Source organism: Ammospiza caudacuta, chromosome 18 (genome assembly GCF_027887145.1).
Source record: "Ammospiza caudacuta isolate bAmmCau1 chromosome 18, bAmmCau1.pri, whole genome shotgun sequence".
Classification (NCBI taxonomy): Eukaryota; Metazoa; Chordata; class Aves; order Passeriformes; family Passerellidae; genus Ammospiza; species Ammospiza caudacuta.
The window spans coordinates 3,574,619-3,587,187 of record NC_080610.1 but is presented as its reverse complement, the minus strand read 5'-3'; the positions used below and the strand labels follow the sequence as shown (position 1 = coordinate 3,587,187).

At 59.7% G+C, this 12,569-nt stretch overlaps 2 protein-coding genes across 2 annotated transcripts; one reads left to right on the top strand and one right to left on the bottom strand.

The window, feature by feature from the left end:
- The first annotated feature begins 5,136 nt into the window (after positions 1-5,136).
- Positions 5,137-7,713, top strand: RFC5 (replication factor C subunit 5). The gene is made up of 10 exons (XM_058816794.1): positions 5,137-5,168; positions 5,272-5,336; positions 5,427-5,563; positions 5,913-5,992; positions 6,190-6,263; positions 6,386-6,545; positions 6,625-6,706; positions 6,786-6,915; positions 7,097-7,313; positions 7,451-7,713. Exons 1-10 carry the CDS (start codon positions 5,137-5,139, stop codon positions 7,545-7,547), a joined length of 1,074 nt encoding a protein of 357 aa, XP_058672777.1. The 3' UTR covers positions 7,548-7,713.
- Positions 7,714-8,128: 415 nt separating this feature from the next.
- On the bottom strand, positions 8,129-12,400 carry WSB2 (WD repeat and SOCS box containing 2). Its single transcript, XM_058816792.1, has 9 exons — positions 12,315-12,400; positions 12,046-12,217; positions 11,081-11,316; positions 10,777-10,908; positions 10,396-10,496; positions 10,049-10,221; positions 9,417-9,530; positions 8,946-9,053; positions 8,129-8,758 (listed from the first exon to the last, which is right to left on the bottom strand). Exons 1-9 carry the CDS (start codon positions 12,328-12,330, stop codon positions 8,596-8,598), a joined length of 1,215 nt encoding a protein of 404 aa, XP_058672775.1. The 5' UTR covers positions 12,331-12,400; the 3' UTR covers positions 8,129-8,595.
- Positions 12,401-12,569: the final 169 nt, after the last annotated feature.

Here is a 12,569-nt window from a genome sequence, read left to right as displayed (position 1 = left end):
CGCTCGCCGCCCCCCCCTCCCCCCGCCCGCCCGCCCTCCCCTCCGCCCGCCGCCGCCGCGGCCCCCCCTCCGCTCGGCTCCGCTCGCCGGCCCCCGCCGCCGCTCAGCCCCGCTCGGCCGCGGCCCGCAGCATCGCGGTGCCCACCGAGCCGTCAGCGCGGCGCCGCCGCCGCTACCCCCCCCCCCCGGGCGCGGCGGGGCGGGGGCGGGGGCGGCGCGCTCCGGCTCCGCGGGGCCGCGCTCGCTGCGCGCCGCTCCGCGCGGGAACCCCCGCACACCCCCGGGCCGGCAGCCCCGGGCCCGGCAGCGCCGCGGCGTCCGCATCGCCCCCGCACCCACACGCGCATCAGCATGCTCACCCCCGTCAGCACCCTCACCAGCGTCAGCACCCCCACACCACCTTCAGCACCCCTGCAACCTTATCGACACCCCCATCGTCAGCAACACACCCCCCCAAGCTTATCAACATCTCCCCCAACCTTATCAACATCCCCATTGTCATCAACACGCCCCCTCCAAGCTTATCAACATCCCTCCAGCTTTATCATCACCCCCAGCCCCATCATCCCCACACCTCCTCATCCTCATCATCACCCCCCCTCCATCAATATCTCCCCAACATTATCATCACCCCTAACCCCATCACTCCCATCCCATCACCTTCCCATATCCCCCCCTTGCTCAGACCCCCATCCTCATCAACATCCCCCCAACCTTATCAACACCTCCATTCTCATCACTCCAATCCCATCACCTCTATCCCCATCATCTTCCCACTATCCCTATCCCCCCCTCACCCACACCCCCATCCTCTCAACACCCCCCTACTTTATCAATACCCCCATCCTCATCACCCCTAACCCTATCACCCCCATCACCTTTCCATCTTCATCGTCACCCCCCATCTTCATCACCCCCAGCCCCCACACTTCCTACCATCCCACCATCCCCACCTCATCCTCATCAGCACCCCCATTCTCATCGCCACCCATCCCTATCCCAATCCACCCCATGCCCAAACCTCCACATCTCTCCATCCTCATCACCATCCTTCCATCCCCATCCCCCATTCAAACACCTCCCCATCCTCACAGGAATTTCCCCATTCCCATCCCATCCCTCTCCCCCATCCATCTCCCCCCATCCCTATTCCCATCCCCATCCCTCCAGTCCATCCATGCTCATCCCAGTCCCTGTGACCCCAGGAATGGGACAGGAGGGGAGCACCAGGGGGCAAGAGGGCAGGGAGGATGAGGGGGATTGAAATTGGGGTCTGGGATAATGGGAGGGATGGAAATGGGGGTCTGGGATAATTGGGGGGGTCTGGGGTAATGGGGAGTAAATGAGGAAGGGGGACTTGGACATTGGGGGGCTGGGGAAATGAGGGGGGGCTGGAAATGGGGTGGTGGGGGCATTGGGGGGATAATAGAGGCTGGGGAATGTGGGGGACCTGAGGTAATGGGGGGAAATGGGGCATCATGGGGGCTGGGGCAGAGATGGAGAATGGAAATGGGGGCTCTGGGGAAATGGGAAGGTCTGGGGCACTGGGAGGATCTGGGGCACTGGAGGGAGCATTGGAGGGTCTGGAGCACTGGGAGATCTGGGGAAATGGAGGGGTCTGGGACACTGGAGGATCTGGGGTATTTGGGGGAGCATTGGAGGGTCTGGGACATTGGAGGGTCTGGGGCACTGGGGGGGTTCAGGGGATTCCTGCTCTGGGGCAATGGAGGCCAAACCTGGCCAACACTCGGGAATTATTCCGGAGAGACGGAGCCAGGATGGTGCTCCCCGAGCCTTCACCTGCTCCAGGCACAGCGTCCTCAGAGCTGTGACCTCCCTGCCTCTGGATGTGTGACTTCATTCCCAGCTGGCGTCCCAATGCCAGCCCCTCCCAGCTCCGGGGAGCACAAAGCCAAATTCCCAATGGCTTTATCTGTGCCCACAGTGGCCAACTCCCTCCGAGTTGGGATATGGCTAAAAAGCTGGGAAATTGCTGATTTTTTTGCCTTTTTTTTAATTAGAAATTTTAAGTTTTTAATTTCCAGGCTCATCCCCAAGCTGGAATGTCCCTTTTCTGTCCTGTCCCCAAGGCTGGCTGTGACATCAAATACTGCCAGGGAAGGGAAGGGAAGGGAAGGGAAGGGAAGGGAAGGGAAGGGAAGGGAAGGGAAGGGAAGGGAAGGGAAGGGAAGGGAAGGGAAGGGAAGGGAAGGGAAGGGAAGAGAAATATGAAATAAATTACAAGCAGGGAGACTCCACTGGGATAAAAGCACCCATCCCAAAAGCCTGCAGCTGCAGGGATGTTGGGTGTCCATCAAACCTCATCCTTCCCAAAAATCCCTACAGCAGCCTGTGGGATAGCTCCCATGCTTGGAGCTGGCCATGGTCTGAGAGGTGGATGAACATTCCAGGCAGTGGGAATGGCACAGTCAGTCCATATAAAAATATCTGGTAATATTTTAATTGACTTCTGTGGGTTTTGTCCATAATGAGAAAAGAGTTTGGAGTGACTCAGAGTCTGTAAACTGGGTTAATGTTCCCTCGGTGCCAAAGGTGCTCTTCCAGGCATAACATCCTGCTGGCAAGGGAGAGGGAATGCCCTGGCATGGCCACTCCACCCTGGCAAACCAACACCATTTCACCACACCAGGGGTTTCCCACCTAATTCCCCCAAAACCCCCCCATGAGGGTTCATTGCTCCAGCTTGGGGTGAGCTGCTCCTTTGGGTATCAGCATTGGGATTTCCTGGTTATTAATATGGCAAAGAACTTCTTCAGCTCCACATGGGGTGGGGGCACCCCTGGCATATCAGCTCTCAGGGAGCACCTGTTTAATCCTCTGTGGAAGAGCATCTCTGTCCCATCACCTCTGTCCTGTCATCCCTGTCCCATAACCTCTGTCCTATCATCCCTGTCACCATCATCTCTGTCCCCACCATCCTGTCCCTTCAACCCTGTCACCATCACCTCTGTCCCATCATCTCTGTCATCATCTCTGTGCTATCATCGCTGTCACCATCATTTTTGTCCCTTCAACCCTGTCACCATCATCTTTGTCCCCATCGTCTCTCACCATCATCCCTGCCACCATCATCTCTGTCCCCACCATCCTATCCATCATCCCTGTCATCATCATCTCTGTCATCATCCCTGTCCCTTCAACCCTGTCCCCATCATCCCTGTCCCTTTAACCCTGTTCCCATCACCTCCATCCCATTATCTGTGTCCCCATCACCCCTGCCACCATCATCTCTGTCCCCACCATCCTGTCCCATCATCCCTGTCCTTTCAACCCTGTCACCATAACCTCTGTCCCATCACCTCTGTCCTACCATCCCTGTCCCCATCATCCCTGCCACCATCATTTCTGTCACCATCATCTCTGTCCCTTCAACCCTGTCACTATCATCTCTGTCCCATCATCCTTGTCACCACCTCTGTCACCATCACAACTGCCCCATCATCTGTCTCCTCATCTCCATCACCCTCATTCCTGTCACCGTCCCCCTGTCCCATCATCCCTGTCCCCATCATCTCTGTCCCATCAACACTGTCACCACCATGCCTGTCCCACCTTCCCTGTCGCATCATCTCCATCCCATCAGCTCTGTCACCGCTACCTCTGTCCCACCACCTCAGTCCCCTCATCTCCAGCCAGGAGGGAAATCAGGGCCATCCCAGGGGCACACACCCTCCAGTTTAACCCCATTAAACAACAACCCAAAGATTTTGCCTGCTCTGGAGCCAGGATTTATTAATGATGGGGAAACACCTGGAAAAACCCATGTAGGAGGACAAGAGCCACCCCAAGCAAAGGCAGATCCACGGGGAGAGCAGCAGCTCTGGATCCAGGAGGTGCAGGAAAATCCCAGCTCCCGGCTGTTCCCAGGTGCCCGGGAAGGACCTGGAGGCTCCGAAGGGAAGGGCCATCTGTCACAGCTGTCACGTGCCCAGAGGGTCAGCTGAGGCTGCTGCCCTCAGCCTCCAGCTCCTGCTTTCCTTTATGGGGCTGCAGGGGAAAAAAATGGGGAAAAGCCAAGGAAAGCAGCTGCCCTCCAGCAGATTTTTGGGGTTTTATAGGATCCAGCCTGGAGCTCTTGATGTTTTCACTTCCCTTGTCAGTAATAGCACTTTTATAGGGATTTTTTTGCCTGCCCTGTATCTCTGCTTCCCAATGGATTGCTTCCCATCCACATTCCACCTGTGTTTTTCAGGCCTGTGCCTCTGACTCCTGCCTGCTTTACTTTCTGGGATGAGAACAGCAGTGGAGCATCGCTCCAGCAGCCTGGGCTGATTCTGCCCTCCAAACTACTTCTCTAAAGGAGGCTCCAGGGCTTTTCCAGAGGCACTGGGAAGCAGCAGGGACAGGGATGAAGGCACTTTGTGCTGGCAGCCACCTCTGGAGTTTGCTGCTCCTGTCGCACTGGGAGGATCCCAGATCTCCTCTCCTCAGGTGTCTTTGCACCCAAAGGTGCCCCTCTCATCCCATCGGTGTTCTGAGGGCAGGTGCACTGTGCTTTCCCAAAACTTTAATCCAGCAATTCCTGCTGCCATGATGTCCCCAGGATTGCTGGTGAACATCAGCACCATGCTCTTCCCACAATCACAGAATCATGGAATGGCTTGGGTTGGAAGGGTCCTTAAAGGTCACTCGTTCCAGGGACAGCAGGATGGGGGGATTCTCCCTCTCCACTCAGGTGAGATCCCAGTGGGAACACTGGGGCTCAGCACAGAGGGACCTGGAGCTGCTGGAGTGAGCCCAGAGGAGGGCATGGAGATGCTGCAAGGGCTGGATACAGGCTGGGAGAGCTGGGGGTGCTCACCTGGAGAGCTCAGAGCCCCTTGCAGGGCCTGAAGGGGCTCCAGGAGAGCTGCAGAGGGACTGGGGACAAGGGATGGAGGGACAGGACACAGGGAATGGCTCCCAGTGCCAGAGGGCAGGGCTGGATGGGATACTGAGCAGGAATTGCTCCCTGTGAGGGTGGTTAAGGGCTGGGACGGCATTCCCAATGCAGTTATCCCCGGGATCCCGGGATTCTGGCACGGCCGGGATTTCCCGGGTCCCGCCCGCCCCCTCAGGCCGGCCCCGCCCCGCAGCTCTCGCGCGCCAGGCGGAGCTCTCGCGAGACTTCCCAAGATGGCGCCGGCGGGCAGCGCAAACCTGCCGTGGTACGGCCGGGAGCGGGGGCACACCGGGACACCGAGATACCGGGGTAACGCGGCGGGAGCTGCCCCGGCGCTCACTGCCCTCTCCTTTCCTTCCCCGCTGCAGGGTGGAGAAGTACCGTCCGCAGGCGCTGTCCGAGCTGGTATCTCACCGGGACATCCTCAGCACCGGTAGTTAATCCCTCCCCGCGCGGTGTCCCCCAGCCCCGTTATCCCGGTGTTATCCCATTGTTATCCCATTGTTATCCCGTTATCCCGCAGTGCAGCGCTTCATCAGCGAGGACCGGCTCCCCCATCTGCTCCTCTATGGGCCGCCCGGTACCGGGAAGACATCCACCATCCTGGCCTGTGCCCGACAGCTCTACCGGGAGCGGGAGTTCGGTTCCATGGTGCTGGAGGTGAGCGGGAACGCGGTGGGGTGGGATTGGGATGGTATCCATGGCATTGGGATGGGATCCATGGGATGGGAAAGGATGGGATGGGATCTATGGGACGGGATGGGAAGAGAAAGCATGAGAGAAAGGATGAGGAGAATAGAATGGGAAGGGATGGAGTGGGATGGAAGGAGAATGGATGGGAAGGAATGGGATGGGGTGAAGAAGAAAAGGGATGGGATGTGATAGGATAGAATGGGAAGGGAAGGGATGGGATCCATGGGATCTATGGGATGGGATGGGATGGAATTAGATGAGATGGAATGAGATGGAATGGGATGCAAGGATGTGGATCCACACCGTTCCCTTCCAGCTCAACGCCTCTGATGACCGGGGCATTGACATCGTCCGAGGGCCCATCCTGAGCTTTGCCAGCACCAGGACCATCTTTAAGTAAGTGCTGGGTCTGGGCTTCCCAAAACTCCCCATTTCTTTGGCACCCTCCTGCCCTGGCACTTGGATTGGGAAGGGGATTTGGGAGGGCAGGAACATGCCCAGCAAGCAGGGAGGGTGAGGATGCAAGAGGGGCTTCTCAGGAGCCAGCCTGGGAACAAACATCCCATCCCAGCACCAAACCCGCCTTTTCTTAGGAAAGGCTTCAAGCTGGTGATCCTGGATGAAGCCGATGCCATGACCCAGGATGCTCAGAACGCCCTGAGGAGAGGTGAGGGAATCCAACCCCATGGGAATCCCACACTGGGCAGCCATGGCCTCATCCAGCCCTCACAGGGTGGGAATCAGGACGAGGCAGCCCCAGGACCCTCCTCCCCTCCCTCCTTTTGGCAGTGATCGAGAAGTTCACAGAGAACACGCGGTTCTGCCTCATCTGTAACTACCTCTCCAAGATCATTCCTGCCCTGCAGTCCCGCTGCACCCGCTTCCGCTTCGGGCCCCTGACCCCGGAGCTGATGGTGCCGCGGCTCCAGCACGTCATCCAGGAGGAGGGGTGAGTGGGGATCCCCCCTGTGCCCCATGCCCTGCCAGGGAGGAGCAGCAGGCCGGACTCCCATGGTGTTGTGTTCCAGGGTGGACGTGACCGAGGACGGGATGAAGGCTCTGGTGACCCTCTCGAGCGGGGACATGCGCAGGGCCCTTAATATCTTGCAGGTGGGACTGTGGCCATCAGCCCCTGGCCAGCTGAGCTGGAGGGGCTTCTTCATCCTCCCTGTTCCCTCCTCTTCCTCAGAGCACCTCCATGGCCTTTGGGAAGGTGACAGAGGAGAATGTTTACACCTGCACGGGACATCCCCTCAAGTCTGACATCGCCAACATCCTCGACTGGATGCTGAACCAGGATTTTTCCACAGCCTACCGCAGTATCCTCTACCCTGGGGGTCATTCCCAGCTGGGATAAGTCCTGCTCCTTCCCAGGGATCTCTGTGGCCTCTGGGGTGGGTGCTGTTCACTGGGGAGGCTCTTGGGGTTGCTGGAAAGATGAGGAGTGGGATGTGGCAGGGAAACACCTGGAAGCAAGGCCTTGACTCGCTCTCATCCCAGAAATCATGGAGCTGAAGACGCTGAAGGGCCTGGCCCTGCAGGACATCCTCACTGAGATCCATCTCTTTGTGCACAGAGGTGGGGAAAGGCTCTGCCTCCAGATGATCCTGGAGAGGCCAAGCTTCCCCCTGGCCTTCACTGAGTGTTTCCTTCTCTCCACAGTTGACTTCCCCCCCTCCATCCGCATCCAGCTGCTGATCAAGCTGGCAGACATCGAGTAAGTGTCACTGCCCCACTGTGGGGACCCTGGGGTGGCTCCTGGTGGTTCCTGGGTACTGCTGGCACACAGCCCATGGCTGTGGGGGGCACACATAATGCTGGAAACCCCCAAAGCTGCCCTTGGTCCCTCTCCAGGTACCGCCTGGCTGCTGGCACCAGCGAGAAGATCCAGCTGAGCTCCCTCATCGCCGCCTTCCAGGTCACCAGGGACCTGGTGGTGGCTGAAGCCTGATCCTGCCGGGTGGATCTGCTGCTGGATTTGGGAAGGACCATCAGCCCCATGCCTGGAGCTGCTTCCTGCAGCTTCCCAGATCCTTTTTGGAAGCCTTGAGCGCACAGTCAGGGTAAAAAGGTTGTTTTTTAGCACTATTCCCAATGGGAAAATACAGGTGCCTCCAAAGCCCAGCAGGTCGCACTGGTCTTTGATTTTCCCTCCTGAAAGGAGCTGGGGGGTTAGGGATGCACCAGCTTTCAGTGTTCAGCTGTTCCCAAGGGAAAAACAACATCCTGGTGATGTCTGGAAGAGAATTCCCTCCACAAAGTCTGCCAGCACACAAGGGAACGTGCTGTTGCTCCAGCCACCAGCTAAGCTGGAGGATGGGGACAAACAAAACACTTCTGCATGCTCAGCATGTCTGGGAATTTGGCTGATTGAGTGCCACGCTGCAGCTCGGAGAGAAAACAACAGAGGAATGGGGGCAGGGGGTGGGGTGAAGCCACCTCTTCCCACAGATGGACACCCCTGCCACCCCTCCCTGGCAGCCAGGGCGGTGCCAGGCACTCCCAGGTCACCTGAGCGAGCCAGGAGGGAAATCATGAGGAATCAATTTTTATTAATTGAGACCTGCTCGGGCTTGTCCCACTCCTGCCCACACCAGGAGAGCAGCAGAGCCCACGCTCCAGCGGGATGGAGGGACATTCCCAGGTGGGTGTTTGGGGGGTTCAGCCCCATATTTGTGCAGGTGACAACAGCTCTGCTCCCACAGCAGCTGTTCCACCATCATCCCACACCATTGCACTCAGAAGCAGAAGCACCTGACCCAACCCAGCAGGCAGCAGGGGACAGGGGCACCTGTGGCCCACCCGTGTCCCCTGCAGGGCCACCACAGCTCTGTGTGGGATTTTGCTGGGTTTTTGTATTATGACACCAAAAAAAGCCCTCCACAGCCCCAAAACCACGGAGCAGCGACGCTCCTGGCTCACAGCTCGGCGTTCCTGCGGCGCCACCAGCCCAGGCCGAGCCCTGGAGCTCACCTCCATGCTCTGCTCTCCCTGCTGCCTTAAAAAGTCCTGTAAGTGAGGAATTCCTTCAGCTTCCTGGGAATGGGCAGCGCCAGCACCTGGTAGGTTGTGAGGAAGGTGCGCAGGGCTTTGCGGCACAAGTGCTTGAGCGACGAGAGGACCCTCGGGGCTGTCCAGAACTGCACGTGGCCATCCCTGGTCCTGCAATGGGATCCAAACAAACAACCCTGAGCTCAGGGCAGAGGGACACGAGGAATTCCAGCTGTCCCCAAATGAGCATGTGTTCCCCAGCCCAAGAAAACTATGCCCAGGGAAGGCCAGAATTTGCTGAGCTGCAGGAGGAAGGAGGAACCCTGTGCTTCTCCACCCTCTTCTCCTGTTTACTCACCCCGTGGCAATGAATCCTCCATGTGGGAAGTACATGCAGCACAGACCGTTGGTCATGGGGGCAAAGGCCACTGGAGACCTCAGCTCCAAGGCCCAGATCCTCAGGAGCCTGTGGAGAAAGGGAGAGGACACAGTGCAGTGCCTGCTGCCAAAATAAAGCCTCTGGGATCACCCAAAGACAGAAAAAAAGGATTTGCTTCCCATAGGAGTGTTCCACGGAGGACTGTCCCCTGCTGAGTGAGTGACATGCTGAGGGTGGCACAGCACCCAGGAGGACACAGGACTCAGCTCAGGGTGACAGGACCCTGACCTTGCTACCCCCACCCTTGTCGCAGCCCAGCCATGGTGTTCCCACAGGCCTGACCCTTCTCCTGATTCCAGGAATTGGTGGGGATCTGGAGCATTTATTCCCCACCTCCTGAGCTCCTGCTTCATTCTGGTCTCCTCTGGGTCCCCACAGGGGTTCACTCACCTGTCATCTGCCACCGTGGCCAGGTACAGCCCCTCGGGGGAGAAGCAGACGGAGCGCAGGGAGCTGGTGTGGATTTCACTGCTGGAGTCCAGCGTGGAGTGCAACGGGACGTGGCTGTGGGTGGGGACAACATCCCAGTGTCACCTCTGAGCTGCCACCAGCCCCTTCCCCAGCTGGGGCTGGCAGAGCCACCAAACCTGGCAAGCCAGACCCCTATCCTGCCTCTGGAAGCAGAGGAGTGGTGATGGCTGTGCCCAGAGGGAAGGGAAAGGCACATCCAGCCCTAAAAACCTCCCTGGCACTGTCACACAGTGTCCCCATGGTCCATATCACAGTATAGACAAGGTGGCTGTGCCCATCCAGCAGGGAAAGCCAGATCCAGCCCCAAAACCTCCCTGGCACTGTCCCACAGTGTCCCCATGTCCATATCACAGTGTAGACAAGGTGGCTGTGCCCATCCAGTGGGCAAAGTCACATCCAGCCCTAAAAACCTCCCTGGCATTGCTCTGCCTGTCCCACAGTGTCCCACACCACAGTGTAGACGTGGTGGCTGTGCCCATCCAGCAGGGAAAGCCACATCCAGCCCTAAAAGCCTCCCTGGCATTGCTGTGTCCCCTCCCAGGTGGTTGTACCGCAGTGTCCTGAGCTGCTCCCCGGTGTAGGGGTCCCACATGATGACACAGGCGTCGTAGGAGGCGGTGACAAGGAGCGCAGAGTCCGGGGAGAAGTCACAGGACACCACGCTGCTCTGGTGGCCCTCCAGCCTCCGGATGAGGGTGTAGGATCTCATGCTCCACAGCAGGGCCTGTGGGATTTGGGCAGGGGATCAGGCTGGGAGCATCCCAAGGGTTAAAGCACGTGGGCTCTGCTCACAGCTTCCAGCTCCTGAGGAGCCAGGGTAGCACGGCCTGGCCCTTCTCCAGGGGGGTTTCTGGGGACACAGCAGGTACAGGAATAGTTCCCATCCTGCAGGACTCACCGATTTCTCACCAGCAGCAGAGCAGAGCATGCTGCAGTCTGGGGAGATGGAGCAGCAGTACACCCACTGCACGTGGCCCGACAGCACCTGCACCTGCCGCCCTGGGGACAGCAGAAATGTGTCACCAGAGGGGAACAGGACTCCTTGGCTCTGCTCTCCCTCCCTTTCCCCAGAGGGAATTCACATTGGGCTGGGGATTCCCTGGGTAAATCCCAAGGCAATGCCCTCCTGCATCTCCCAGGTTACACTGCTCCCTGTCACATGGCTGTCCCCTTCTGCCTCAAATATTGTCCCCAAAGGTCCCCTCCACCACCTTCCCTCCCAAGATTGGTTTCTCCCCCTTCCCTGACCCAGCACAGGGATATCCCTGCACATTCCTACCATCCCTGCTCAGGTCCCACACGCGCAAGGTCTTGTCCCGTGAGGCTGACACAAGGATGGGGCTTCCATTGGGAGCAAAGCTCAGGTCCCTGACAACATCCTGGTGTCCCAAGAGGCTGAAGAGGAGGTGCCCTGCAGAGAGGAGCCAGGCTCAGTGCCATCCATCCTCGGGGAATGAGGCAGAGCATTCTTGCAGCCCTGCTTGGGACAGGGCAGGTATTGGGGAAGGGAGGAGATGGGATCTCCTTCCACAGGGGAACAAGGGGACAGCCAGCCTGAAGCTACGACAGCGAGGGCTGCTCACCTGTCTGCACCTCCCACACCTTGATCTGCCCATCGTTGAGCCCGGTGGCCAGGACCAGGCAGGGAAGCCCCACGGCACAGGCAGGATCTGTGTCCCCATCCTCAGCTGCTGGCCAGGCACTGAAGGCCAGGCCCCACACGATCTGCCCACACTCCAGAGTCTTCTCCTTGGCTGCCCCACGGCTCCAGGTCTCCGCTTTGCCGCCCCGGCTCTTGCGCTCCGAGGTTTTGCAGCCGCTGGAGGGAGGCAGGGATGGGGGGAGCGTTCACCCCGAGACCACCCAGCTCCATGCACCCATCCTCACCCCACACTGGGCAACCCCTGGGATCAATCCAAGCTGGGGAATGAATGGATGGAGAGCAGCACCGGGAGGACACCGCTGAAACACCCTGGGCTGATACCGCAATGTGGGCAGCAGGAAAGGAGGGGAATTCTGCCTCTCTGCCCCACTCAGATGAGACACCGCCTGCAGCTGTGGCTGCCCCAGCCCTGGGGTTCCCAGCATGAGAAGGATGTGGAGTTGATGGAGTCAGACCAGAGGAGGAGATGCTCCAGGGACTGAAGCCAGGCTGGGAGAGCTGGGGGTGGTCACCTGGAGAGGAGAAGGCTCCAGGGACACCTCAGAGCCCCTTGCAGGGCCTGAAGGGGCTCCAGGAGAGCTGCAGAGGGACTGAGGACAAGGGATGGAGGGACAGGACACAGGGAATGGCTCCCACTGCCAGAAGGCAGGGATGGATGTGATATTGGGAATTAGGAATTGTTCCCTGGCAGGGTGGGCAGGCTCTGGCACAGGGTGCCCAGAGCAGCTGTGGCTGCCCCTGGATCCCTGGCAGTGCCCAAGACGAGGTTGGGCAGGGCTTGGAGCACCCTGGGACAGTGGAAGGTGTCCCTGCATGGGCAGGGGTGGCACTGGACGAGCTTTAGGGTCCCTTTTAACCCAACCCATTCCATGACTCCGCACTCACAGCTCGGCCTCTCCCAGGGGCCACGGGATCAGTTTGACCACGCAGTGTCCCTGGGACCAGGCGAACCAGGCCCCGTCGGGGGAGAAGGCGACGCTCCAGGTCTCGCAGCTGGATTTCCAGTCGTAGCGCTGGGGCCGGCCCGGCTTCAGCTCCGCCAGCAGCACCGGCTCCTCTGCGGGGGGACAGCCCCGTTACCCCCAGAGCCCCCCAAACCCCGGTCACCCTCACAGCCCCAGCCCTCCCCGTGTCCCCGCCCGGCTCCCGCTCACCTCCGCTCGGCTTCATGGCGGCCCCGCCGCCCGCTCGGCCCCGCCGGGCCCGCCCGGCTCAGGGCGGCGGCGGCGGCGGAAGCGGCGGCGCGGGGAGGGGACCTGGAGCCGCCTCCTCCGGCCCCGCCGCCACCGGCACCGCCCCGCGACCGGCATGGGGCGGGAGAGGGCCTGGAACGGCCTCCGTGAGGGAGAAACGGCGGGAACCGGGCCGGCCCCGAACGCCCGCCAGGCCCTGGGCAGCGACACCCTCAG

Excerpts from the sequence above, each read along its gene's own strand:
- WSB2 (XM_058816792.1), bottom strand. Across the intron at positions 10,497-10,776 it reads GTGGGACCTGAGCAGGGATG|GGCGGCAGGTGCAGGTGCTG; the intron begins GTAGGAATGTGC and ends TGCTGTCCCCAG. Across the intron at positions 9,531-10,048 it reads GAGCAGCTCAGGACACTGCG|CCACGTCCCGTTGCACTCCA; the intron begins GTACAACCACCT and ends CCCCACCCACAG.
- RFC5 (XM_058816794.1), top strand. The coding sequence starts at position 5,137 with ATGGCGCCGGCGGGCAGCGCAAACCTGCCGTG. Across the intron at positions 5,169-5,271 it reads GGCAGCGCAAACCTGCCGTG|GGTGGAGAAGTACCGTCCGC; the intron begins GTACGGCCGGGA and ends TCCCCGCTGCAG. Across the intron at positions 5,564-5,912 it reads TCGGTTCCATGGTGCTGGAG|CTCAACGCCTCTGATGACCG; the intron begins GTGAGCGGGAAC and ends GTTCCCTTCCAG.